Source organism: Pseudophryne corroboree, chromosome 1, assembly GCF_028390025.1.
Source record: "Pseudophryne corroboree isolate aPseCor3 chromosome 1, aPseCor3.hap2, whole genome shotgun sequence".
Taxonomy (NCBI): domain Eukaryota; kingdom Metazoa; phylum Chordata; class Amphibia; order Anura; family Myobatrachidae; genus Pseudophryne; species Pseudophryne corroboree.
The window spans coordinates 175,465,654-175,492,178 of record NC_086444.1 but is presented as its reverse complement, the minus strand read 5'-3'; the positions used below and the strand labels follow the sequence as shown (position 1 = coordinate 175,492,178).

Here is a 26,525-nt window from a genome sequence, read left to right as displayed (position 1 = left end):
GCTTTTTTGAGAAAAAACCCACCAATTTGACACTCGCCTGGCCCAGGCCAGAGCCAAGAGCATGGTCACTTTTCATGTGAGATGCTTCAAATCCACAGATTTGACTGGTTTTAAACCAATGTGATTTGAGGAATCCCAGAACTACGTTGAGATCCCACAGTGCCACTGGAGGCACAAAAGGGGGTTGTATATGCAATACTCCCTTGACAAACTTCTGGACTTCAGGAACTGAAGCCAATTCTTTCTGGAAGAAAATCGACAGGGCCGAAATTTGAACCTTAATGGGCCCCAATTTGAGGCCCATAGACACTCCTGTTTGCAGGAAATGCAGGAATCGACCGAGTTGAAATTTCTTCGTGGGGCCTTCCTGGCCTCACACCACGCAACATATTTCCGCCACATGTGGTGATAATGTTGTGCGGTCACCTCCTTCCTGGCTTTGACCAGGGTAGGAATGACCTCTTCCGGAATGCCTTTTTCCCTTAGGATCCGGCGTTCCACCGCCATGCCGTCAAACGCAGCTGCGGTAAGTCTTGGAACAGACATGGTACTTGCTGAAGCAAGTCCCTTCTTAGCGGCAGAGGCCATAAGTCCTCTGTGAGCATCTCTTGAAGTTCCGGGTACCAAGTCCTTCTTGGCCAATCCGGAGCCATGAGTATAGTTCTTACTCCTCTACGTCTTATAATTCTCAGTACCTTAGGTATGAGAAGCAGAGGAGGGAACACATACACCGACTGGTACACCCACGGTGTTACCAGAACGTCCACAGCTATTGCCTGAGGGTCTCTTGACCTGGCGCAATACCTGTCCCGTTTTTTGTTCAGACGGGACGCCATCATGTCCACCTTTGGTATTTCCCAACGGTTCACAATCATGTGGAAAAACTTCCCGATGAAGTTTCCACTCTCCCGGGTGGAGGTCGTGCCTGCTGAGGAAGTCTGCTTCCCAGTTTCCACTCCCGGAATGAAACACTGCTGACAGTGCTATCACATGATTTTCCGCCCAGCGAAAAGTCCTTGCAGTTTTTGCCATTGCCCTCCTGCTTCTTGTGCCGCCCTGTCTGTTTACGTGGGCGACTGCCGTGATGTTTTTCCCACTGGATCAATACCGGCTGACCTTGAAGCAGAGGTCTTGCTAAGCTTAGAGCATTATAAATTTACCCTTAGCTCCAGTATATTTATGTGGAGAAAAGTCTCCAGACTTGATCACACTCCCTGGAAATTTTTTCCTTGTGTGACTGCTCCCCAGCCTCTCGGGCTGGCCTCCGTGGTCACCAGCATCCAATCCTGAATGCCGAATCTGCGGCCCTCTAGAAGATGAGCACTCTGTAACCACCACAGGAGAGACACCCTTGTCCTTGGATATAGGGTTATCCGCTGATGCATCTGAAGATGCGATCCGGACCATTTGTCCAGCAGATCCCACTGAAAAGTTCTTGCGTGAAATCTGCCGAATGGAATTTCTTCGTAGGAAGCCACCATTTTTACCAGGACCCTTGTGCAATGATGCACTGACACTTTTCCTGGTTTTAGGAGGTTCTTGACTAGCTCGGATAACTCCCTGGCTTTCTCTTCCGGGAGAAACACCTTTTTCTGGACTGTGTCCAGAATCATCCCTAGGCACAGCAGACGTGTCGTCAGGATCAGCTGCGATTTTGGAATATTTAGAATCCATCCGTGCTGTTGTAGCAGTATCCGAGATAGTGCTACTCCGACCTCCAACTGTTCCCTGGACTTTGCCCTTATCAGGAGATCGTCCAAGTAAGGGGTAATTAAGACGCCTTTTCTTCGAAGAAGAATCATCATTTCGGCCATTACCTTGGTAAAGACCCGGGGTGCCGTGGACAATCCAAACGGCAGCGTCTGAAACTGACAGTGACAGTTCTATACCACGAACCTGAGGTACCCTTAGTGAGAAGGGCAAATTTGGGACATGGAGGTAAGCATCCCTGATGTCCCGGGACACTATATAGTCCCCTTCTTCCTGGTTCGTTATCACTGCTCTGAGTGACTCCATCTTGATTTGAACCTTTGTAAGTGTTCAAATTTTTTTAGATTTAGAATAGGTCTCACCTAGCCTTCTGGCTTCAGTACCACAATATAGTGTGGAATAATACCCCTTTCCTTGTTGTAGGAGGGGTAATTGGTAAAGCAGACTTCAGGAGCCTGCGAGGGGGAAACGTTTCGACATTCCAATCTGTACCCCTGGGATACTACTTGTAGGATCCAGGGGTCCTGTACGGTCCCAGCGTCATGCTGAGAGCTTGGCAGAAGCGGTGGAAGGCTTCTGTTCCTGGGAATGGGCTGCCTGCTGCAGTCTTCTTCCCTTTCCTCTATCCCTGGGCAAATATGACTCTTATAGGGACGAAAGGACTGAGGCTGAAAAGACGGTGTCTTTTTCTGCAGAGATGTGACTTAGGGTAAAAACGGTGGATTTTCCAGCAGTTGCCGTGGCCACCAGGTCCGATGGACCGACCCCAAATAACTCCTCTTCCTTTATACGGCAATACACCTTTGTGCCGTTTGGAATCTGCATCACCTGACCACTGTCGTGTCCATAAACATCTTCTGGCAGATATGGACATCGCATTTACTCTTGATGCCAGAGTGCAAATATCCCTCTGTGCATCTCGCATATATAGAAATGCATCCTTTAAATGCTCTATAGTCAATAAAATACTGTCCCTGTCAAGGGTATCAATATTTTTAGTCAGGGAATCCGACCAAGCCACCCCAGCTCTGCACATCCAGGCTGAGGCGATCGCTGGTCGCAGTATAACACCAGTATGTGTGTATATACTTTTATATGATATTTTCCAGCCTCCTGTCAGCTGGCTCCTTGAGGACGGCCCTATCTATAGACGGTACCGCCACTTGTTTTGATAAGCGTGTGAGCGCCTTATCCACCCTAAGGGGTGTTTTCCAACGCGCCCTAACTTCTGGCGGGAAAGGGTATACCGCCAATAATTTTCTATCGGGGGGAACCCACGCATCATCACACACTTCATTTAATTTATCTGATTCAGGAAAAACTACAGGTAGTTTTTTCACATCCCACATAATACCCTCTTTTGTGGTACTTGTAGTATCAGAAATATGTAACACCTCCTTCATTGCCCTTAACGTGTGGCCCTAATAAGGAATACGTTTGTTTATTCACCGTCGACACTGGATTCAGTGTCCGTGTCTGTGTCTGTGTCGACCGACTAAGGTAAACGGGCGTTTTAAAACCCCTGACGGTGTTTTTGAGACGTCTGGACCGGTACTAATTGTTTGTCGGCCGTCTCATGTCGTCAACCGACCTTGCAGCGTGTTGACATTATCACGTAATTCCCTAAATAAGCCATCCATTCCGGTGTCGACTCCCTAGAGAGTGACATCACCATTACAGGCAATTGCTCCGCCTCCTCACCAACATCGTCCTCATACATGTCGACACACACGTACCGACACACAGCACACACACAGGGAATGCTCTGATAGAGGACAGGACCCACTAGCCCTTTGGAGAGACAGAGGGAGAGTTTGCCAGCACACACCAAAAAACGCTATAATTATATAGGGACAACCTTATATAAGTGTTTTCCCTTATAGCATCTTTTTATATATTTCTAACGCCAAATTAGTGCCCCCCCTCTCTGTTTTAACCCTGTTTCTGTAGTGCAGTGCAGGGGAGAGCCTGGGAGCCTTCCCTCCAGCCTTTCTGTGAGGGAAAATGGCGCTGTGTGCTGAGGAGATAGGCCCCGCCCCTTTTTCGGCGGGCTCGTCTCCCGCTCTTCAACGGATTCTGGCAGGGGTTAAATATCTCCATATAGCCCCCGGAGGCTATATGTGAGGTATTTTTTGCCAAAAAATAGGTTTACATTGCCTCCCAGGGCGCCCCCCTCCCAGCGCCCTGCACCCTCAGTGACTGCCGTGTGGAGTGTGCTGAGAGCAATGGCGCACAGCTGCAGTGCTGTGCGCTACCTTAAGAAGACTGAGGAGTCTTCTGCCGCCGATTCTGGACCTTCTTCTCTTTTCAGCATCTGCAAGGGGGCCGGCGGCGAGGCTCCGGTGACCATCCAGGCTGTACCTGTGATCGTCCCTCTGGAGCTAATGTCCAGTAGCCAAAGAAGCCAATCCATCCTGCACGCAGGTGAGTTCACTTCTTCTCCCCTAAGTCCCTCGTTGCAGTGATCCTGTTGCCAGCAGGACTCACTGTAAAATAAAAAACCTAAGCTAAACTTTTCTAAGCAGCTCTTTAGGAGAGCCACCTAGATTGCACCCTTCTCGGCCGGGCACAAAAATCTAACTGAGGCTTGGAGGAGGGTCATAGGGGGAGGAGCCAGTGCACACCACCTGATCCTAAAGCTTTACTTTTTGTGCCCTGTCTCCTGCGGAGCCGCTATTCCCCATGGTCCTTTCAGGAACCCCAGCATCCACTAGGACGATAGAGAAAAATGCAGTTGTATCCAATGTCCACTTAACCACGGACATGTGGACAAGTGGAGAAGGGCAGACTCAGGACTATATGACTGTGACAGCCCACTGGGTAGATGTATTGCCTCCCGCAGCAAGAACAGCAGCAGCGGCACCAGTAGCAGCATCTCGCAAACGCCAACTCGTTCCTAGGCAGGCTACGCTTTGCATCACCGCTTTCCAGAAGAGGCACACAGCTGACAACCTCTTACGGAAACTGAGGAACATCATCGCAGAATGGCTTACCCCAAATGGACTCTCCTGGGGATTTGTGACATCGGACAACGCCAGCAATATTGTGCGTGCATTACATCTGGGCAAATTCCAGCACGTCCCATGTTTTGCACATACATTGAATTTGGTGGTGCAGAATTATTTAAAAAACGACAGGAGCGTGCAAGAGATGCTGTCGGTGGCCCGAAGAATTGCGGGCCACTTTCGGCATTCAGCCACCGCGTGCCGAAGACTGGAGCACCAGCAAACAGTCCTGAACCTGCCCTGCCATCATCTGAAGCAAGAGGTGGTAACGAGGTGGAATTCAACCCTCTATATGCTTCAGAGGATGGAGGAGCAGCAAAAGGCCATTCAAGCCTATACATCTGCCTACGATATAGGCAAAGGAGGGGGAATGCACCTGACTCAAGCGCAGTGGTGAATGATTTCAACGTTGTGCAAGGTTCTACAACCCTTTGAACTTGCCACACGTGAAGTCAGTTCAGACACTGCTAGCCTGAGTCAGGTCATTCCCCTCATCAGGCTTTTGCAGAAGAAGCTGGAGACATTGAAGGAGGAGCTAAAATAGAGCGATTCCGCTAGGCATGTGGGACTTGTGGATGGAGCCCTTAATTAGCTTAACCAGGATTCACGGGTGGTCAATCTGTTGAAATCAGAGCACTACATTTTGGCCACCGTGCTCGATCCTAGATTTAAAACCTACGTTGGATCTCTCTTTCCGGCAGACACAAGTCTGCAGAGGTTCAAAGACCTGCTGGTGAGAAAATTGTCAAGTCAAGCGGAACGTGACCCGTCAACAGCTCCTCCTTCACATTCTCCCACAACTGGGGGTGCGAGGAAAAGGCTAAGAATTCCAAGCCCACCCACTGGCGGTGATGCAGGGCAGTCTGGAGCGAGTGCTGACAACTGTTCCGGACTGAAGGACCTGCCAACGATTACTGACATGTCGTCTACTGTCACTGCATATGATTCTCTCACCATTGAAAGAATGGTGGAGGATTATATGAGTAACCGCATCCAAGTAGGCACGTCAGACAGTCCGTACGTATACTTGCAGGAAAAAGAGGCAATTTGGAGGCCCTTGCACAAACTGGCTTTATTTTACCTAAGTTGCCCACCCTCCAGTGTGTACTCCGAAAGAGTGTTTAGTGCAGCCGCTCACCTTGTCAGCAATCAGCGTACGAGGTTACTTCCAGAAAATGTGGAGAAGATGAAAAATGAATTATAATCAATTCCTCCGTGGAGACATTCACCAGCAATTGCCTCCAGAAAGTACACAGGGACCTGAGATGGTGGATTCCAGTGGGGACGAATTAATAATCTGTGAGGAGGGGGATGTACACAGTGAAAGGGGTGAGGAATCGGACGATGAGGAGGAGGTGGACATCTTGCCTCTGTAGAGCCAGTTTGTGCAAGGAGAGATTGATTGCTTCTTTTTTGGTGGGGGCCCAAACCAAGCAGTCATTTCAGTCACACTTGTGTGGCAGACCCTGTCGCTGAAATGATGGGTTTGTTAAAGTGTGCATGTCCTGTTTATACAACATAAGGGTGGGTGGGAGGGCCCAAGGGCAATTCCATCTTGCACCTCTTTTTTCTTTCATTTTTCTTTGCATCATGTGCGGTTTGGGGACTATTTTTTTGAAGTGCCATCCTGTCCGACACTGCAGTGCCACTCCTAGATGGGCCAGGTGTTTGTGTCGGCCACTTGGGTCGCTTAGCTTAGTCACACAGCTACCTCGTTGCTCCTCTTTTTTTCTTTGCATCATGTGCTGTTTGGGGACTATTTTTTTGAAGTGCCATCCTGTCTGACACTGCAGTGCCACTCCTAGATGGGCCAGGTGTTTGTGTCGGCCACTTGGGTGCTTAGCTTAGTCATCCAGCGACCTCGGTGCAAATTTTAGGACTAAAAATAATATTGTGAGGTGTGAGGTGTTCAGAACAGACTGAAAATGAGTGGAAATTATGGTTATTGAGGTTAATAATACTATGGGATCAAAATGACCCCCAAATTCTATGATTGAAGCTGTTTTTGAGGGGTTTTTGTAAAAAAACACCCGAATCCAAAACACACCCGAATCCGCCAAAAAATTTTCAGGGAGGTTTTGCCAAAACGCGTCCGAATCCAAAACACGGCCGCGGAACCGAATCCAAAACCAAAACACAAAACCCGAAAAATGTCCGGTGCACATCACTAGTTTTTACCCAGTTTTGTTCTATTACTGTTGTTCCAATTGTAAGTGCAATGTAAATAAATAAATAAATAAATAATAAAGTCAACATAAAATAAAGAGTAGAAACACAGGTTGAGGGAAAACACCTCACAGATTTTAAAGGTTAATAAAATAAGCATGATAAATACTAGTCAAAATTATAGTACATAATGTAGAAATACATGGTACAGTTTAGTTTCAATTGGTTTTGAATATGAAATCGTCCCAATGGTGGCCTTCATTCGTGATACACATTATTGAAGTTTTGCATCACTCAGTGGATCATTTACAGTGTTATCGCTGCAATTTCTTGAAAAAGCTCACCTTCATTTGTCTGGCTACAGTAAGTTAACATGCAGAATTTTCGTTACTGGGCAGAAAACATCCTCATCAACAACATGAAAGGCCTCTAAACAGCCAACAAGGCTATCTGAAAGCCGAGGTCTACAAACATCGAACAGAAGGCTGTTATATGCCAAGAAATGAAGATATCATATTCAAAACAAATTGACAATAAATTGTATTCCATGCAATTTTAGATTACAAAGGGGGTACCCAAAGGAAACAGGAATCGTGTTCTAGAGGGCGGGGCGCTTGTAGTACGGGCTTCCTACACTAGGTGAATATTTGAAAAACCCTTCTGAGCCAGTGTCCCCGCTGATGTTGCAGGCAGACTGGGTTCCCTACCCATCCTTCAGCAGTAGGGTTGGGGGGTGCGATCAGTGGCAGCTTTTATGTCCCACGGGCAGTAATGGGTGTTCTGTCTTCTGCTCAACATGCAAGACCTGGAGCATTAATTTCTGCTAATTACTCCTTTACTGCACAGATGGTGGGAGATGAGGCGGGAAGGAGAACACTAAACTGTAGAAGTGGGCATTGGGCTGAACGATGGGGTCCTGGTGCATGACTTCCAGGGTGGTAGGAGGTTTTTAATATGCAGGGGAGGTGTAGATAGTGGAGTGGACTTACAATTCAACATTTTTCGTTGGGAGGGCAGCTTGCTTGACGGCCGATATCTCCAGTTTCTAAAAAATAGATTTCTTAGCTTTCAAATGGGAGAAAAAAACTAGAGAGACCCACCTTTCAGGAGGTACTGGGGACTTGGGGATCAAAGTTCAGGAACCAGAGCAATCCACCAACGAAAAAACATAAAAACTGCATAGCAGGCGTGTGGAGCTGTGGCAGGGACCAGCTGCTGGAAGGCTGATATCTTTATTTATGGGCATAGTAGAGACAAACTATCAGTGTCCACCGAAAGGGGAGAGTCACAGAAAAACTCTTAAATCAGACAGAACCCGAGATATCTGGCTGGGAAGAGCAATTAACAGGCTTGGATGGGGACCACTGCTTTGAAGTCGAATATCTCTGGTTCCGAGCCGATTTTCAAAAATCTGGTAGCCCTGGATAAAGGCGACCCTCAGCTATCAGCTTAGGGCCCTTATACTCCTGGGGCCCTTGGGAAAGTGCCCACTGAGCCCATACGAAAAGACGGCCCTCATGCACATACATTCTTACCCACACTCCCACAAGCCTGCATGCAATGCAGGCATCCCTACACTTCTGGTTAACAAGCCCAGCATCAGTTGACGTGGCAGAGAAGCAGCATCAATGGGGAAACAAACCTCCCCGCACACTGCTGCCATCACCTGACCCATATGGGGGCACCACCATAGCACACAATACATGGGCTGACTGGCATAGTAAACGGACAGAATGTTACCCTGTAAGACATCTGGGGCTTAGAGCTGCTACAGAGCAGCAAAATGACTCCAGCTGACCCACACAGTTCCACAGTCAACAGACTAACAGAGGCACCTGCCCACACTTCCCTTCAGCTGACTGAGCAAGGGAGACACGGGAACCGACAGGACCTCTCTCCACTGGACCCTGAGACTTTAACCAACTGAGGACATATTGTATGCTAGAGTGCAGTCCGTGAGCAGCTGACAGTACAGAAACAACAAGAAACACACCAAGAACTGGGACTCACTGCTCTAAATTTCTCTTTCAGAGTGTCGCCCAATACCTCATGCAGTGGTGAGAATACATGTGGGATGCTGCTTAAATGTACTACCCTCCACTTATCCCTTACTATAGGTGTGCATTATTATTATTATCCTTTATTTATATGGCGCCGCAAGGGATCTGCAGCGCCCATTACACAGTACATAATCAAATAAGCAAACAAGAAAACAGCACTCACAGTTCAGGACAATATAGGACAGGTATGGAAAACCAGGGGTTAGGTGCCATCAAAAGGAGTATGGAGTATAAAATAGTGTAAGTAAGAAAAGGAAAGGCACATGAGGAAAGAAGTCCCTGCTCTTGCGAGCTTACAATCTAAAAGGTTAAGGGTTGACAGACCGGGGTGACACAGAAGGGGGAGACAGTGAGAAGGGGGAGACAAGAGGGTTAGGAGGAGAGTTGGCAGGGTTTGGTGAAGAAGTGGGTCTTGAGAGCCCCATTTGAAGTTTTCTAGAGAGGTGGAGAGTCGGAGAGTAACATGCCATCTAGTAGGGGAAAGTATGGTTAATGATCAGAACAATATTTTATGTAAAAATAGTCCCTCAAAGAGTTACAGTGAGAAGGTAATTTGAATATACAATATGCTTCAGTACCCCTATATAGAATACCAAAATACAATTGTTTCAATGATTCAATATAAAAAAAATTAAAAAATATATATAACAATAAATACCCTTTTGTTATACAACTATATCAAGGATATTTATTATATTCACACTCCACACAACAAATCACACAGTTAGTGCAACTCCACGACAGATTTCTTTATTGTAGCCATTCCTTCGAGCTAGACCTCTCTATTGGGGTTTGTGGCCACTGAACCAATACTTTACCAGCTATAGAATGCAGTTCAACAGACTGTTTATTATAAGCTTTGCAACAGAACCAGGGTGCCTGGCAACAGGGGCAGCAAGTATCTAAAATGAGCAATTTAAAGATACATTCGGAAGACCACTGGGACTTTGTGGCCACTCTTGCTATCGACATCTAGGGCTAGCCACACACAAGGTGTTACAGTACTTTAAGTAAGAGAAAGTGAAAGAGCAAGACAGAGGCATGGTGAGGAGGGGGGTGGGTAGAGAGAGGCACAAAGAATAGAAAGACACACAGGTGGCAGTATAAGGAGAGCGATACATGAGACAGTAAGGCGTCAGACACAGAGGGGTAGGGGTAAAAACAAGAGACACAGGGTGTGGGTAAGGTGAGGGAAATGCGAGTGTTAAGGAGAAAGTCCCGGGAAAGGGTAGGGGTAATACAAGGGGGTGTAGTGAGAGAGGGGTGGTCTTCACTTTCCCGGCGGCCGGGCTTCCGACGACAACCAGCATACCGGCACAGGAATCCCGACCTCCGGCATACCAACAGTTCTTCTCCCTCTTAGGGATCCACGACCCCCCTGGAGAGAGAATAGATAGCGTGGTGAGCGCAGCGAGCCCGCTAGGGGCTCATTTGTGCTCGCCCAGCTGTCGGTATGCCGGCGCCGGTATGCTGGTCATACCATACTACAACCGGGTCAGAGACATGGGGTGGGGGAAGAAGTAGGAAGTGGGAATCCCAGTTGTAGTGTTAAAAAGTAAAGTATTTTCTTCTCACTGCATTTTAGATGGTGTCAACTACAGTACTTGCGCATCTGAAGAACTGTACCCACATGGAATGTGTTGAAAGCCAAAATGCTGTTAATTTGTTGTACCACATTCACTTGAGTAAGCGCAGTACCAGAGGGAAAAAATAGGATTTTAAATACCTACCGGTAAATCCTTTTCTATGAGTCCGTAGAGGATGTTGGGCACTCTCAAAAAAGACCATGGGGCATAGACGGGATCCGCAGGAGACATGGGCACTTTAAGACTTTCAAAGGGGCGTGACCTGGCTCCTCCCTCTATATCCCTCCCCAGACTCAGTTTGGAACTGTGCCCGGCGAGACGGACATTACGAGGAAAGGGCTTAACAAACAAGGTGAGCCAACACCAGCTCACGCCATAAGCATGCCGTATAACATGGCAGATAACTGAACACGTCAACGGACATGGACAAAACCTCAGCAACAAGCTGAAGAAAAAACAAAAACACAACCTGTGTGTAACCAGAACTAAACTGAAGATACAGTACGCACTGGGACGGACGCCCAACATCCTCTACGGACTCATAGAAAAGGATTTACCGGTAGGTATTTAAAATCCTATTTTCTATTTCGTCCTAGAGGATGTTGGGCACTCTCAAAAGACCATGGGGTTTATACCAAAGCTCAATAGCGGGCGGGAGAGTACGTTTGACTCTGCAGCACCGACTGACCAAATTTAAGGTCTTCATCGGCCAAGGTATCAAACTTGTAGAATTTAGCCAACGTGTTAGACCCCGACCAAGTAGCAGCTCGGCAAAGTTGCAATGCCGAGACACCCCGGGCAGCCGCCCAGGACGAACCCACCTTCCTAGTGGAATGGGCCTTCACTGATTTCGGCAACGGCAAGCCTGCCGTTGAATGAGCCTGCTGAATCGTCTGACATATCCAGTGGGCAATGGTCTGCTTGGAAGCAGGAACCCCAATCTTATTGGGAGCATACAAAATAAACAGAGACTCTGTTTTCCTCAATGGAGCCGTCCTGGCTACATAAATCTTTAAAGCTCTGACCACATCCAGAGACTTATTCTCAGCCAAAGCGCCAGTAGCCACTGGCACCACAATAGGTTGGTTGATATGAAAAGAGGAAACCACCTTTGGCAGAAATTGTTGCCGAGTTCGCAACTCTGCTCTATCTTCATGGAAAATTAAATAAGGGCCATGTGAGACAAGGCCGCCAACTCAGACACCCGCCTTGCGGATGCCAACGCCAACAAAATGACAACTTTCCAAGTGAGGAATTTTAACTCCACTTTACGCAAAGGTTCAAACCAATGTGACTGAAGGAACGATAATACGACGTTAAGGTCCCAAGGTGCCACAGGGGGCACAAAAGGAGGTTGGATGTGCAACACCCCTTTCACAAAGGTCTGCACTTCAGGAAGTGAGGCCAATTGTTTCTGAAAGAAAATGGACAAGGCAGAAATCTGCACTTTAATGGAGCCTAATTTAAGGCCCGCATCCACTCCAGTCTGTAGAAAATGGAGAAAACGTCTAAGGTCAAATTTCTCCACTGGAGCTCTCTTGGACTCGCACCAGGAAATATATTTCCTCCAAATACGGTGATAGTGCTTTGACGTCACAGCCTTCCTGGCAAGAATAAGAGTAGGTATGACTTCACTGGGAATACCCTTCCGGGCTAAAATCTGGCGTTCAACCGCAATGCCGTCAAACGTAGCCGCTGTAAGTCTTGGTGGACGAACGGCCCCTGCCGCAGCAGGTCCTCGCGAAGAGGAAGAGGCCAGGGATCGTCGACTAGTAACGTCTGAAGATCCGGGTACCACGTTCTCCTTGGCCAATCTGGGGCTACAAGGAGCGCTGGAATGTTTGTTCTTTTTAGAAGTCTCAACACCTTTGGGATGAGAGGAAGCGGAGGGAAAATGTACACCGACGGAAACACCCAGGGTGTTGTCAGCGCATCCACTGCCTCCGCCTGAGGGTCCCTGGACCTGGAACAATACCTCAGAAGTTTTCTGTTGAGGCGAGACGCCATCATGTCTATATGGGGAACCCCCCATCGAACGGTTATCAGTGCGAAGACCTCCTGATGGAGGCTCCACTCTCCTGGATGAAGGTCGTGTCTACTGAGGAAGTCTGCTTCCCAGTTGTCCACTCCCGGAATGAATATTGGCGACATAGCGCTTGTATGTTTTTCCGCCAACGAAGAATTTTCGTGGCTTCTGCCATTGCTGCTCTGCTTCTTGTGCCGCCTTGGCGGTTGATGTAAGCCACTGCCGTGACATTGTCCGATTGGATCAGAACCGGCAGGTTCCGAAGATGTTCCGCTTGTAGGAGGCCGTTGTAAATGGCTCTCAGTTCCAGAACGTTTATGTGAAGATAAGTTTCAGGACTTGACCATCTTCCTTGGAAGCTCACCCCCAGAGTGACGGCCCCTCAACCTCGGAGACTTGCATCCGTGGTTACCAGGATCCAGTCCTGGATCCCGATCCGGCGTCCCGCAAGGAGGTGAGAGCTGTGGAGCCACCACAGAAGTGAAACTCTGGTGTTGGAAGATAGAATTATCCTCCAGTGCATATGAAGGTGGGATCCGGACCATTTGTCCAACAGGTCCCACTGGAATACTCTGGCATGGAGCCTCCCAAACTGGAGGGCCTCGTATGCCGCCATTTTTCCCAGCAATTGAATGCATTGATGAATGGAGACCGTTTTCAGTTTTAGCAAGAGTTTTACCAGACTCTGAATTTCCCGAGCTTTCTCCATGGGGAGGAACACTCTCTGTTGGACCGTGTCCAGTATCATGCCCAAAAACGCCAACCGGGTTGTCGGGATTAACTGTGATTTCGGCAAGTTCAGGAGCCAGCCGTGCTTTTGTAGAATGGACAGGGATAGTGCAATGCCCTGCAACAATTTGTCCTTGGACCTCGCCTTTATCAGGAGATCGTCCAAGTACGGGATAATTGTAACCCCTTGCTTGCGCAGGAGAACCATCATTTCTACCATTACTTTGGTGAAAATCCTCGGAGCCGTGGATAGACCAAACGGCAACGCCTGAAACTGGTAGTGCGTATCCTGGAGAGCAAACCTCAGGAAACTTTGATGAGGAGGATAAATGGGGACATGAAGGTAGGCGTCCTTGATGTCCAATGAGACCATGAATTCCCCCTCCTCCAGACTGGAGATCACCGCTCTGAGAGACTCCATCTTGAATTTGAATTTCACCAGGAAGAAATTGAGAGATTTCAGGTTGAGGATTGGTCTTACCAAGCCATCCGGCTTCGGCACCATAAACAGGCTTGAATAAAACCCTTGCCCCTGCTGTGCCAGGGGTAACGGGACCACAACCTGATTTTGACACAAGTTTTGTACTGCACCGCAGACCAGAGCCCTGTCCGGAAGCGAAGCTGGTAAGGCTGATCTGAAAAAACGGTGAGGGGGAACGTCTTGAAACTCCAGTTTGTACCCTTGGGACACAATACTCAATACCCAAGGGTCTAGACCCAAGCGAACCCAGACCTGACTGAAAAGCTTTAGGCGTGCCCCCACCGGTGCGGGCCCCTGTAAGGGAGACCTGGCGTCATGCGGAGGATTTGGCAGAAGCCAGGGAGGACTTCAGCTCCTGGGAACCCGAGGATGCGGGTACCCTCTTGCCTCTCCCTCTGGTAGTCAGGAAGAAGTTTCCTCGGCCTCTTCTATACTTGTTGGGCCGAAAGGACTGCATTTGATAATGTGGCAGTTTCTTCTGTTGCGTAGGAACAGAAGGTAAAAAGGTAGATTTACCCGCGGTAGCTGCTGATACTAAATCAGTAAGACAGTCACCGAAAAGTTCACCTCCCTTAAAAGGAAGAGACTCCATATTTCTCTTGGAATCTGCATCAGCATTCCACTGGTGAATCCAGAGCGCTCGCCTAGCCGCAACGGACATAGCATTCGCCTTAGCACCTAGCAGGCCAGCATCCCTTGCAGCCTCTTTCAAGTATGCAGCTGCATCTCTGATATAACCAAGGATTACCTGGATGTTATCTCTATCCAGAGTATCCCAATCAGAAGACAAAGTGTCTGCCCACTTTTCAATAGCACTACTGACCCACGCAGACGCAATAAGAGGCCTGAGCAGCGTCCCTGTAGTAGTGAAAATAGCCTTTAGGGTAGCCTGCTGCTTACGGTCCGCCGGCTCCTTAAGGGCCGTCAATTGGGCTGCAGGGAGGGTTACCTGTTTTGACAAACGCGCCAGAGCTTTGCCTACTGTGGGAGGATTTTCCCACGTATCCCTATCAGACTCGGGAAAGGGGTATGCCACCCTGATCCTTTTAGGAATCAGAAATTTTTTATCAGGGCTGTTCCTAATGCTATCAAAGAGAGCGTTCAGTTCAAAACAAGGAGGAAAGGTAACCGAGCGCTTCTTTTCCTTGTAAATAAGGACCCTGGTTTCAGGTGTAATAGGGTCCTCATTAATATTCAAGATATCTTTGACAGCAACAATCATATACTGAATACTCTTAGCCAATTTAGGGTCCAATCTAGAATCGGCATAATCGACATCGGCCTCAGAGTCCGTGTCGGTACCCGTGTCAACTAACTGGTCAAAACTACGCTTGTGCGACCCAGCAGGGTCTTGCATTTGTAATAAAGCGTCCTCCACTGATCTTTTCCACACCTGGGATTGAGATTCAGACTGATCAAATTTTTGATTTAATGACGTAACACTAGCATGCAAGGCATTCAATGTAGTTAACCAATCAGTGAACTCTGAGAGCTCCCTGAGTGCCCTGTGTCTCGTCCGGGCACATTTCTAAAACTGAGTCTGGGGAGGGATATAGAGGGAGGAGCCAGGTCACGCCCCTTTAAAAGTCTTAAAGTGCCCATGTCTCCTGCAGATCCCGTCTATACCCCATGGTCTTTTGAGAGTGCCCAACATCCTCTAGGACGAAATAGAAAATGGAAAAAAAGTAATGTAAATGCCACATCCAGTGGAATTGTCTACAACTCTTAAACTCACACACAAAGCCATTACCAAATTGCACTAACGTACATATCTTCGCTTATCTCAAATATCAAATATCTCCCAACCCGACCTCTTCGCTCTTCACAAGATCTAAGTCTCTCATCCACACTTGTTATTTTCTCCCATTCACAATTGCACTCTGTGGGGGGGCGTGGCCGAGCTGCTGAGCTGGAAAGACGTGCTTAGGATCAGCTCCAGGCACCAGAGCTGATAAAAGACAGAATTAGCCCTTAATTCGGCCTACATTTATCCCCAGCACGATCCTACTGCCTTACACGGTCCCCCCTGCTCCCATAACGCCGAGTCCCAGAGCCGGAGGAGGCCTCCTGCCTCCTTGCGGGTTGGGGCCTAGGTGCCGGGCTGAGGCCGGGGGCTAAAGTTTGGAGGAAGCCCCGATCGGTGTGGAGGTGAGCGGCGGTTCCTACAGAAGACAAGCGGGACCCAGCTACACTCTCTGCAAAACCTCCTGTGACCTCCGTGGCTGCGGGGCCCCGAGGGCTTCCGACAACGAGGGAGACGGGGCGCGGGCGGCTGCCTGCGGTGAGCCCTGTATGTGACGGGACGAGCATCGCGATCCGCCGGGGGCTGGTGACGGACCCTTGCGGAGTGCAGCGGGCGGCGGCGGCGGCCCTGTCCCTTGACATCGGAGCTGCCTACTCTGCCTGGAGTGACCGAGACGCACCACCCAGGGGCCTGGAGGAATCGGCCCGGATGCTGGCGGCCATTTTGGCGAGTGAGACCGGGTGCGGACGCGGCCGGCGGGACCTGAAGGTGAGACCAGGGGAACCTGTGTGTCGGCTGGACCGCAGGCAGGATTCCACCCCTGTGGATCCTGGAAGTGTGCCCCCCAATTCATAAATATCTCTGCCTGGCAGACATAGCAGTGGGTATCCGCTGGGCCTGCAGACCCTAGACCACCATAACCTCGCTACCCCCTACCTCATGTTTACCAGAGCAGCTCAACCCATTCAGGCATTCCACAAAAAAGCCCTCTAGGAACCCCAGGAGCCGGACACTTAACCAGGGCAGAGTAACCCACTATCCACCATTTTACACTGCTCTGCTTCTCTCATGATATATGATCCTGGAGCTCCATCTGCTGGCGGCCCTCATATCTGCTCCCAGCTACAGGCTGAGTAGCCTATCTCTCATAATGTGACCCATTGGATCATGCCCTGAGTCTCGGGATCACCTATGTTATAAATTGGAAGCTGCTCCGTCTCCACCACCGGGACTATTTTAAACACTCCAATGCAGTAATTCTCCTGAACCAGTTCATACACACGCAACCTCACTATGTCTAAAGGCAACAAAAAGCAACAAGCAGCAGCGGCGACCCCAAACCTGAAGAAATTTGCCTATGCAAATACCAAAAAATCAGACCAAGAGACCACGCCGCAACTCGACGCCTCAGACTCGGAGGACTCCGACCACTCTCCTCTGACCCGAAAGGATCTCCACCTACTTTTCTGTGAAATTAAGGAGACAAGAAGATCGGTACAGGCGATCCAGGCGGAGGTACACACCGCTATCACCTCTCTTAAAGCCGACATCACAGACCTGGGGGACAGAACAGACCACTTGGAGTCCAAAATGGACGAAGTGGTCGCTTTTCAGCAGGGGGTAGAAGACGATATCCACGCTATGAGACAAGAAATGCGCCTAATCCAGGAACACCAGGAAGACCAGGATAATCGGGCGCGCCGGAATAATCTCCGCATTAGGGGGATCCCAGAAGAAATCGATATGACATCCCTTCCCGGCTTCCTTAAGAAATTGTTCACCCATCTTTTGCCTTCAACGCCGGATGATCAATTTCTGCTGGACAGAGCCCACAGAGCACTTCGTCCTCGCTCTCAGGACCAAGCTCAACCAAGAGACGTCATTCTTCGCTGCCACTACTATTCGGCTAAAGAGGACTTGCTCCGGGAGACTAGAAAACTCTCTAAACTGGACTTTCTGGGTCACTCCCTCCAAATATTCCAGGACATTGCTCCCAGCACGCTAATTAAAAGAAAGGAATTCCGTCCTATCACTCTGGCTCTCCGTGATAAGGGCATTAGATATAGATGGGGATTCCCCTTCCGCATACTTGTGTGGCACCATAACCGCCTCCACTCGGCTAGGGACCTAGCCGAAGCTAAAGATCTCCTACGCAACCTGAGCGTTACCTCGTCTCTGAATATGCCCGAATCCCCGCTGCGGACAAACGAGGCTCCCCACGCAGAATCGTCCGATACCCCGAGACGCTCCCTGAACCGTGATTGGACGCGGGTCCCTTCAACTCGGAAGTCCGCCTCTGTTGGCCGAGTCCCCTGAGGACAGCCTAGTCTAAAAGTTGCCTTATTCTCCTTTCCTATATTGTTTATCTGTATGTCTGTCTTTCCTAGATGTGGCTTTTTCCTGCTTCCGCCCTAACAGGGTTCCACCTCCCCGTATCCAATACACCGCCATCTAGATATGATAAGCTAAGCTGGCCGCTGGTATATGGCTAGTCAACCCAGGGGAGGGTGGAGATGAGGAGCAGATATTTACGCATATATCCTTTCAAGCGTAGATTCCCAGGCTCGGGGCAATGAGATGAGGGCCCACAACCTTTGATGCGTCTGGCTCGGCCAGGCTGCGTCCCCACACTTGGGTCTTATACCCTTGCCCGGTCGTTGTCACCTGGTGACACCCTATGGTTTCCCCTTGACCGGCACATATGGCCAGATGCCGTTTTTTCTGGTCTCCAACCCCCCTCTCTTCCCTGTCTTTCCCACGTTTTGTCCTCCCTGTTTCTAGCACCATCTTGGTATCTAGGCTTTTTCTTTCCTTTTGTCCGTCCATTCATAAATATCAATCAGAATCTGCATACACTCACAATGTTTTTGTTCTGGCTCTCTGTAGGGATGCGGTGTCCGGAGAGAGGAGATGAAGCGTTTCGAGACCCGGCCGGCCATGGCTCTTAAAGTCTACTCGCACAATGTTAAAGGTCTGAATAGCCCCCATAAACGCACTAAACTATTTCTCTCCCTTAAGCAGTCCAAAGGAGATTTAGTCTTCCTTCAGGAAACACATTTTAAGAAATCCCTACACCCCGCCCTAAAATCCAAAGCTTACCCACTCACGTTTCACGCATGCGATGCCACACAGAAGAAGAGGGGGGTTTCCATCTTGATAGCTGCCCACCTAACGTTTGAGCTGCTGGACAGCCATGCAGATAAAGCAGGTAGATGGCTTATCCTAGTGGGGAAGCTGAATGATAGCCTATGCACCCTAATTAACATATACGCACCAAACCAAAACCAAGCTGCATTTTTCAGGAAAATCAGCGCGCAACTAACTAGCCTCGGCCGAGGAGAAGTTATCATGGCTGGGGACTTTAATGAGGTGCTAGATGCCTCTTTAGATAGATCATCCCCTCCACGGCCTGGGTCCCCTCACCACTCCCGCCCGTCGTTAACATCCCTTGCCTTACTAGATCTTTTAAAAACCCACTTGCTATTCGATTCCTTTAGGATATCTGAACCTTTGACTAGAGACTACACCTTCTATTCCCCGGTACATAAAACCTACTCTAGAATAGACATGATCCTGCTCAGCCGGGATATATCCCCAAAACTGAAATCCGCTGGTATCCTCCCTATGGTATGGTCGGACCATTGCCCGATCACTGCCGTACTCCAATCCATCACCCCGCGACCCCCCCCCGTCTCCTGGCGTCTGAACGACTCCATCTTACATAACTGTGAAGTCACCTCTCAAATTAAGGACTGCCTGACCGAATACTTCCTTCTCAACGATGTCCCGGAGACATCCCCGACTACTCTGTGGGAAGCACACAAAGCTGTCCTACGAGGCCATCTGATAAGCCAGACGGCTAGGTTTAAAAAATCCCAGAAGCTCAGCTTCCTCTCCCTCTCCACGAGACTCCAGACCCTTGAACGACAACACAAACTGTCCCCCACCACCGCTAACCTAGAGCCCCTGCTAGAGGCTAGGAATGCAATGTCACTATCTCTGTCGGAACGCACGGCGAAGACTCTTCAGAGGCTTAACCAGACATTCTACGAGAAAGGCGACAAAGCTGATAGAATCCTGGCATCTCGCCTTAGAGCACAAACCTCTCGTAACAATATTTTAGCGGTAAAGTCCGACTCTGGTGTACTTACATATGACCCAGGAGGTATAAACAGGGAATTTCGAGACTATTATACCAAGCTATACAACTTAAACCCCAAGGCCCCAAGCCCCAACTCCCCTGATGTGTTAATTTCAGAATTTCTCCGACAAGCTGACCTCCCCCAACTATCTATCACTGATGCGGCAGATCTGAACAGAGATATCACGGAGGAGGAAATAACAGCCGTCCTGAGAAACCTTAAATCTTCTAAAGCCCCAGGCCCCGACGGCTTTACGGCCTCATATCACAATTGCACTCTGTGGAATGCCCACTCACGCACAATAAGACTCTCCTCTAGTCTCCAAACCTTCAAGCGTTCCACCTCATCAGCCAAGCTTATCAAATTCAAGACCCACCCACATAACCTTCATAAACTTTCCTATCCAATTAAATCCCCAATGTACAGTTCACAAATATACTGTATATTCTCACATGTATTTTCTCTCTTCACTTTTACATAATCTTGACCCCTGGCCAATATTGCTGTGTGACCATATCCTACAGCCCCCCAAGAACCTCTCCAATCTGGTGAACCATTTTGCAATAGAAAACACCTATCCTTGTGCATCAATGCCTGTTTCCCTATAGACTGTAAACTTGCGAGCAGGGCCTTGCTAATTCTGTGACTGTCTGTTATTACCCAGTTTTGTTTTATCACAGTTGCTTCCAGTTGTAAAGTGCAATGGAATTTGTTGCTCTATATATAAAACTGTAAATAACTGTTAATAATAAACGCTGTTGTAAGTGGAAACTACAGATACTGTGTTCTTGTGCATCTTTGCTGCAGTGACACCAAAGCGCCTCTCTTGGCACGCAGATCGCATGAGACTCTTCTAGCTTTGGGCATCTTCTGGCTTTTTTGCTTGCAATGCAATGCAACGCAACGCAACTAGCACACACGAGCAGGGGTGGATTGACTGGTTGTAAGTCCTCACTTGATGACTGGCAATTTCATAGAATAATAAAAAGGCACTAACTGACATTGTGTTTTATTTTTAATTATTTATACATATTTACTAAGAAGGGCAGCTTACAGATGCAGTGTGTGCATGCCCTACCCATTTACACTCCATTCAAGATGGCATATGGTACAGTACAGTGGAAATGTTTTGCTGTTACTGGTACATTTCAGGCTGACGGTAACACAAGCATCCAAGTGCCACCCCTAGGCACGTGTATATCTATTTGCAATAGAGTCTCTGAATCTGTACATGTAGCAGTCGCTGCTTTTTACAATACAAGTTCTGTTCTCCACTGTGTATAGACTCAGTCACACACAATATACAAGTGTTATATAACAAATTAATCAGCACAGTCTCCTCGTGCATCGCAAGGAAAAATAGACTGTGCAAGCAGGTCAATATTGACTATATCGGAGGTTCGTTCCTCCGGACAGTTCAAGGGAAAGCGCATAGTCAATATTGGCCGGAGCCTGAATTGCACCGTGTGTACCCGGAATAAGATTAATTTTCGGGAAAAAGAGACGCCCAAAGCTAACAGAACTGCACGGGACCTGGCAGGTCACTCACGCCAGGCATCTTGCGCTGCATGGCGTATTGAGACTAGATGTATGAGGACACATCTGTGGATGACTAGTACTGCGGAACAGAAGTCTGAAATGACTGAGTAGAGAGAGGAGGAGGAGGAACTTAGGAGCACATGCAGGAGGTAACTCCAGCTTTCTGCTTGTAGTGTAAATCCACCATAAATGCTGCAAAGGTGGACAACAAAGCTTTAACCTCTTCTGGGATACATTTTTAATGTTCAAGATCTATCATTTTTTCGTAGAATTTATTGAATAGATAATACATTTCAAGTCAAGATTTTTTTTTTTTAATGTACTGGCCGATTTAGTTCTAAATATAATGTATATTCAAACTTCAAAATTTTTTGGAATTAAATATAACAGTTAAGTAAATGTACACATATGTGTCAGTATCCCTGAAGAGGTTAAACACAAATGCTGTGGGAAGAAAATGCAGTATATTATCCAGATTAGTAATATACAGATTTTGATAAATATGATAATAAACTGATGGGTCCAAAACACTAGAATATGGTAATGTGAAACAATGGCTTGATCTCTACTCAAAGTTCAGGTAAATGCATCTCAGTCCCAGTTTTAACCTATGTTTGAATGTCATTGTTTGCCATTTATTAAAACAAACCCTATGAATGCACATTACTTTGCAATATGATTTAATAAATAAAGGATGACAATACATCTTCTAGTAGTAATCAGATTTTCAGAAGATCACTTGTTTCATAATTTTTACCATAATGCAATTTACTATGCGGACAATCATGGTTTTATTCACATAAAATTTGACAAACTTCCCCACTGTGCTCATAAAATCACTCACATACATAAGCACATGTTATGGAGCCTATTAGCTGTGTAATGAGACAGAGGAAGTGGGTCACACCTGTAATTTAACTCCACATTTTAAGGACAACCAGCCCATACACAGGGAGACTTAGAACAGGTTGAACTTGAACATTTTGTTCAGCATTAATATATACAATTACATAAAACTGTACAGTAACTTGGCATAATAGATACTCAATATACATTTAGGAAAAATTGTAGTCCCCATCTGTTAGTGATGATCATCAGAGGTTGTAATAGGACCTAATTGTGTCTTTGTTTGGTGATGATTTCTGTTTTGGACAGTACATGAAACTAACAATGGAAAACTTTTGTATCAACAGGATTTCTCCGCCAAGGTCTAACAGTGTATTAATAACAGTGAGCATACATTATACATCGGTGCTTGGAGATAGACGGGTCAATAAATCACAGTCTCTGCTTTTCCACACTACACTTCACCAGTTCCCCAATATAGGGATTTTTACCAGTCAATATGACTGGTAAAAATCCCTATATTGGGGAACTGGTGAAGTGTCGTGTGGAAAAGCAGAGACTGTGATTTATTGACCCGTCTATCTCCAAGCACCGGTGAACATATATGACCCTATAGACTAATCGATAAGTAAGAATATCCACTTTAACCCAGGGAGCGCACCACAGCGAAAACAAAGAAACATTTTTAAGCTACTCAAGGGACTGAGGTGACCGTCCTGTCTGTTAGGTTGCTGCACCTTTGTATTGAAGCGCCATCTGCACATTTGTTTTTTATACATTATACATGTTTCAAATGTCCTACATACATCTTCCTCAAGGTTGTGGGATAGGATCGATCATAAAATATTGCCTTACTTTTTTGTGGTAAATACTGCAAATCCCTCTGTCCAGATCTGGCAATTTACATAGATAGCCCCGAATCTGGTTAAAAACACCACTGTCTGACGTTAGCACCTCTGACACAGCATCCAGGCGAGCATTGATTTCACTACAGGAGGAAAAGGTAATCACCATGAGAGACCGAAGTACTATATATAGTGGTCTATTTACTAAGCCGTGGATGGAGATAAAGTGGACAGAGATAAAGTAGCAGCCAATCCGCTCCTAACTGACATGTCAAAGGCTGGGTTTGGAAAATGACAGTTAGGAGCTGATTGGCTGGTACTTTATCTCCATCTAAGGCTTAGTAAATAGAACCCATAATCTTGTATGTATACTGTAACACAAACACCGGTGTCGGAACAGCAGAGTGGGTGTGGGGGTGGGCAAGATGGCAGCCCCACCCAGAAAAGACTTTAGAGGTGCCAGTCAATGTACTGGATCGCAGGCCGCCCATCCAGGGTTACAACGGGCAGTGTTAGGACAGAGATAATCCCTTTACCAGCTGCTCCACCTTCTCCCTCCCCATAGCCGTTCTCTGCCCCCTTCCCCTATGCGCCCAGCTAAAGCACCTATAGTGCTAGAGGGACTTTTTAAGGAAACTTTACTCACTATGACAACAATATACAATACTGTGCAAATGTTTTATGCAGGTGTGGAAAAAATGCTGCAAAGTAAGAATGCTTTCCAGGTACACCCATCTACTGCTCGGAGAAGTCTGACCAGAAGTGATTTTTATGGAAAAACTGCGGCCAAAAAGTCATCCTTTCGATGAGGAAACAAGGAGAAATGACTTATGCATAAAATCATAGGAACTGGGGTGCAGAAAAATGGCAGCAGGTGCTATGGACTGATGAGTCAAAATGTGAAATATTTGGCTGTAACAGAGGCAGTTTGTTCGCTGAAGGGCTGGAGAGTTGGTATAATGAGGAATGTCTGCAGGCAACAGTGAAGCATGGTGGAGGTTCAAGTTTGGGGCTGCATTTCAACAAATGGATTTGTCCAGGATTAATGGTGTCCTCAATTCTAAGAAATACAGGCAGGTACTTATCCATCCATGCAAAACCATCAATCTATCATTCCAAATTTATTCTGCAGCAGGACAACGACCCCAAACATACAGCTGATGTCATTAAGAACTATCTTCAGTGTACAGAAGAACAAGGAGCCCTGATCTCAACAGCATTGAGTCTGTCTGGGATTACATGAAGAGACAGTCGGATTTGAGCAAGCCTACATCCACAGAAGATCTGTGGTTAGTTCTCACAGATGTTTGGAACAACTTCCCTGCTGAGTTCCTTCAAAAATCCTTTTAAAGCATTCTTACATTGCAGCTTTTTTCCCCCACACCTGCCTAAAACTTTTGCTCAGTACTGTACGTTTTATATAACTCTTCTTCATAAGTGTTGAAAAGTAAATTTATGTCATACAGTTGATAGGATTTGCAAATCATTCTGTTTTATTTTGTGACATATTATAATAAAGCATTTAAATGCTGCTTCTTTCCAGGATAGTTAAATATATTTGACAGTGAAAACCATTTGTCAGCTCAGAGTGATAAACAATCTGCACAGTCAAGGGAGAATATGTTATTGGCAGCTCCCTGGTTGCTCTGTGATTTTCACACTGCCAAGTGCTGAGGATGGTGGGGTGGGATCTATGCTGGCACTGTCTGCCCGTCCAAGTGCCTCAGCCCCAACTCCTTGGTCCAGCAGTAACCTCAATGGCAGAATCAATGTAAAAATTTTTTTTTAACTCCACTGTGTCCAGGCTTTACCCTGCCGTCATTTGCTCTTTTAACACCTGTGTAGGGAAGCCAGCAAACAAGGGAACATGTCAAACGCAAATGGTCATAGAGGGGTGAGGTGACAAGCTGCGGCCCAGCTAGAACCTGACTTCACTCATTCATGTGCATAGAGAACACAGGTGCAGATAGAGCGGAAACGCACAGGTTTGAATGAACAATATCTGCAGCAAGATACGAGTACTACTAATTTATTATGCACTGCCTATCAGAAGTTTTTTGTGGAGAACCAATTTACGATTTTGTGGTGGGTTATCCGTTAGTAAACAATAATGTTTTGATTTCAGAAAGGTCAAAATAATTTAGCTCATGACTTTTGTCTGTGCCCTAAAACAAGACTTAAAAAACTGCTAAGCCGGAGAATGTATTAGCGCACACAGTATCAACACGTGTAGTTCATCAGTTACAATGCGTCCATTATTTTATTGACGCAGAAACACAGCTATTACTGTACCTATAAATACTATGAAAAGAAATTCAAAAACAGATAAAAATTTGAAGTGCAACAGATAATAAAAAAAGACAAACACTCATCACTTGAAAAGTTAATCTCCCCTGTAATCATCCTCACATATGGTTCTCAGAGTTCTATTAAGCTAACGTAAAACCGCCTGTCCAATTTAAACTCAATAATCCTCAAATTAAAAATGCCATCCAACAAACTGACCTATTTTCTCCTCTTCTCTCCTTACTGCATACGGTACAAACAGGAAAACTATTCTGCCAAGGTGTGTGACCAACCTATGTTTTAGGGTGCACCAATATAAGTCGTACACTTGTTTACTGTAAACCACTATATATATATATATATATATATATATATATAGAAAAAAGAGATTCTCATGGGAGCTAAACCACCTCAGATGTCACAAACAAATGTGTTTATTTTTAAAATTTAACAGTAAAAACTGTAACCATATAAAAAAACATCAGTAAAACATACACATGGCTTTGTGCTATAGATGAACAATACAGACTGATAGTTATCTTGATGAATTTTTCTCTTTTCTCTCAGGATTCTCATTTACAGCTGTGAATGAGAATCCTGAGAGAGCACTAGGGATATTGACTCAGTTGGAGTCTACTATAGTATACTCATTCAGAATTGGATTTGTCAATTTACACCCAAAAGGTCACTGTCACAGCAATTTTTCTTCTTTTTATATACATTGGTGAACTTTATATGATAGACACGAATATTGGAATATCTTCTATCTTTGAGAATATTGCACACACCCACGGCAAAAGCTGGATGGGATATTGAATCTTACAAACTTTGACCTTATTGATTACGACCCCTGATGAAGTCCTGTATGGACGAAACGCGTTGGGCATTCACGTATTTGTGAATTCAACATACATCTGAACGCTTTATTGGAAGAATTGATATTGGATTCAATTGTGGATATCATCAATACAAAATTCATCAAGATAACTATCAGTCTGTATTGTTCATCTATAGCACAAAGCCATGTGTATGTTTTACTGATGTTTTTTTATATGGTTACAGTTTTTACTGTTAAATTTTAAAAATAAACACATTTGTTTGTGACATCTGAGGTGGTTTAGCTCCCATGAGAATCTCTTTTTTCTATTCCTAATTCTGTGCCTTGTCTGACAGGAGGCATTTCTCAGCGGTACGAGCTTTAATATTATTAGCGCAAAAAAAAGGGTACTTTATCTTTTGATATATATATATATATATATATATATTTATTCCTGAAGACGGGGGTCCGTCCCCCGAAACGTTGAAATAAACACGGGTCGGTTTTTCACTATATTCCTGAGACTCTGAGTGCCGCCTCCTT

General features: G+C 46.6%; 1 protein-coding gene across 3 annotated transcripts in view; it reads right to left on the bottom strand.

Moving 5' to 3' along the window:
* Positions 1–26,525, bottom strand: part of MSH3 (mutS homolog 3) — a 534,775-nt gene that overhangs the window by 189,887 nt on the left and 318,363 nt on the right. For all 3 annotated transcript variants that reach the window (XM_063963915.1, XM_063963914.1, XM_063963916.1), the window contains exon 13: positions 22,890–23,022. In XM_063963915.1, coding sequence (XP_063819985.1) covers positions 22,890–23,022 — 133 coding nt within the window. The remainder of the gene's footprint in view (positions 1–22,889; positions 23,023–26,525) is intronic.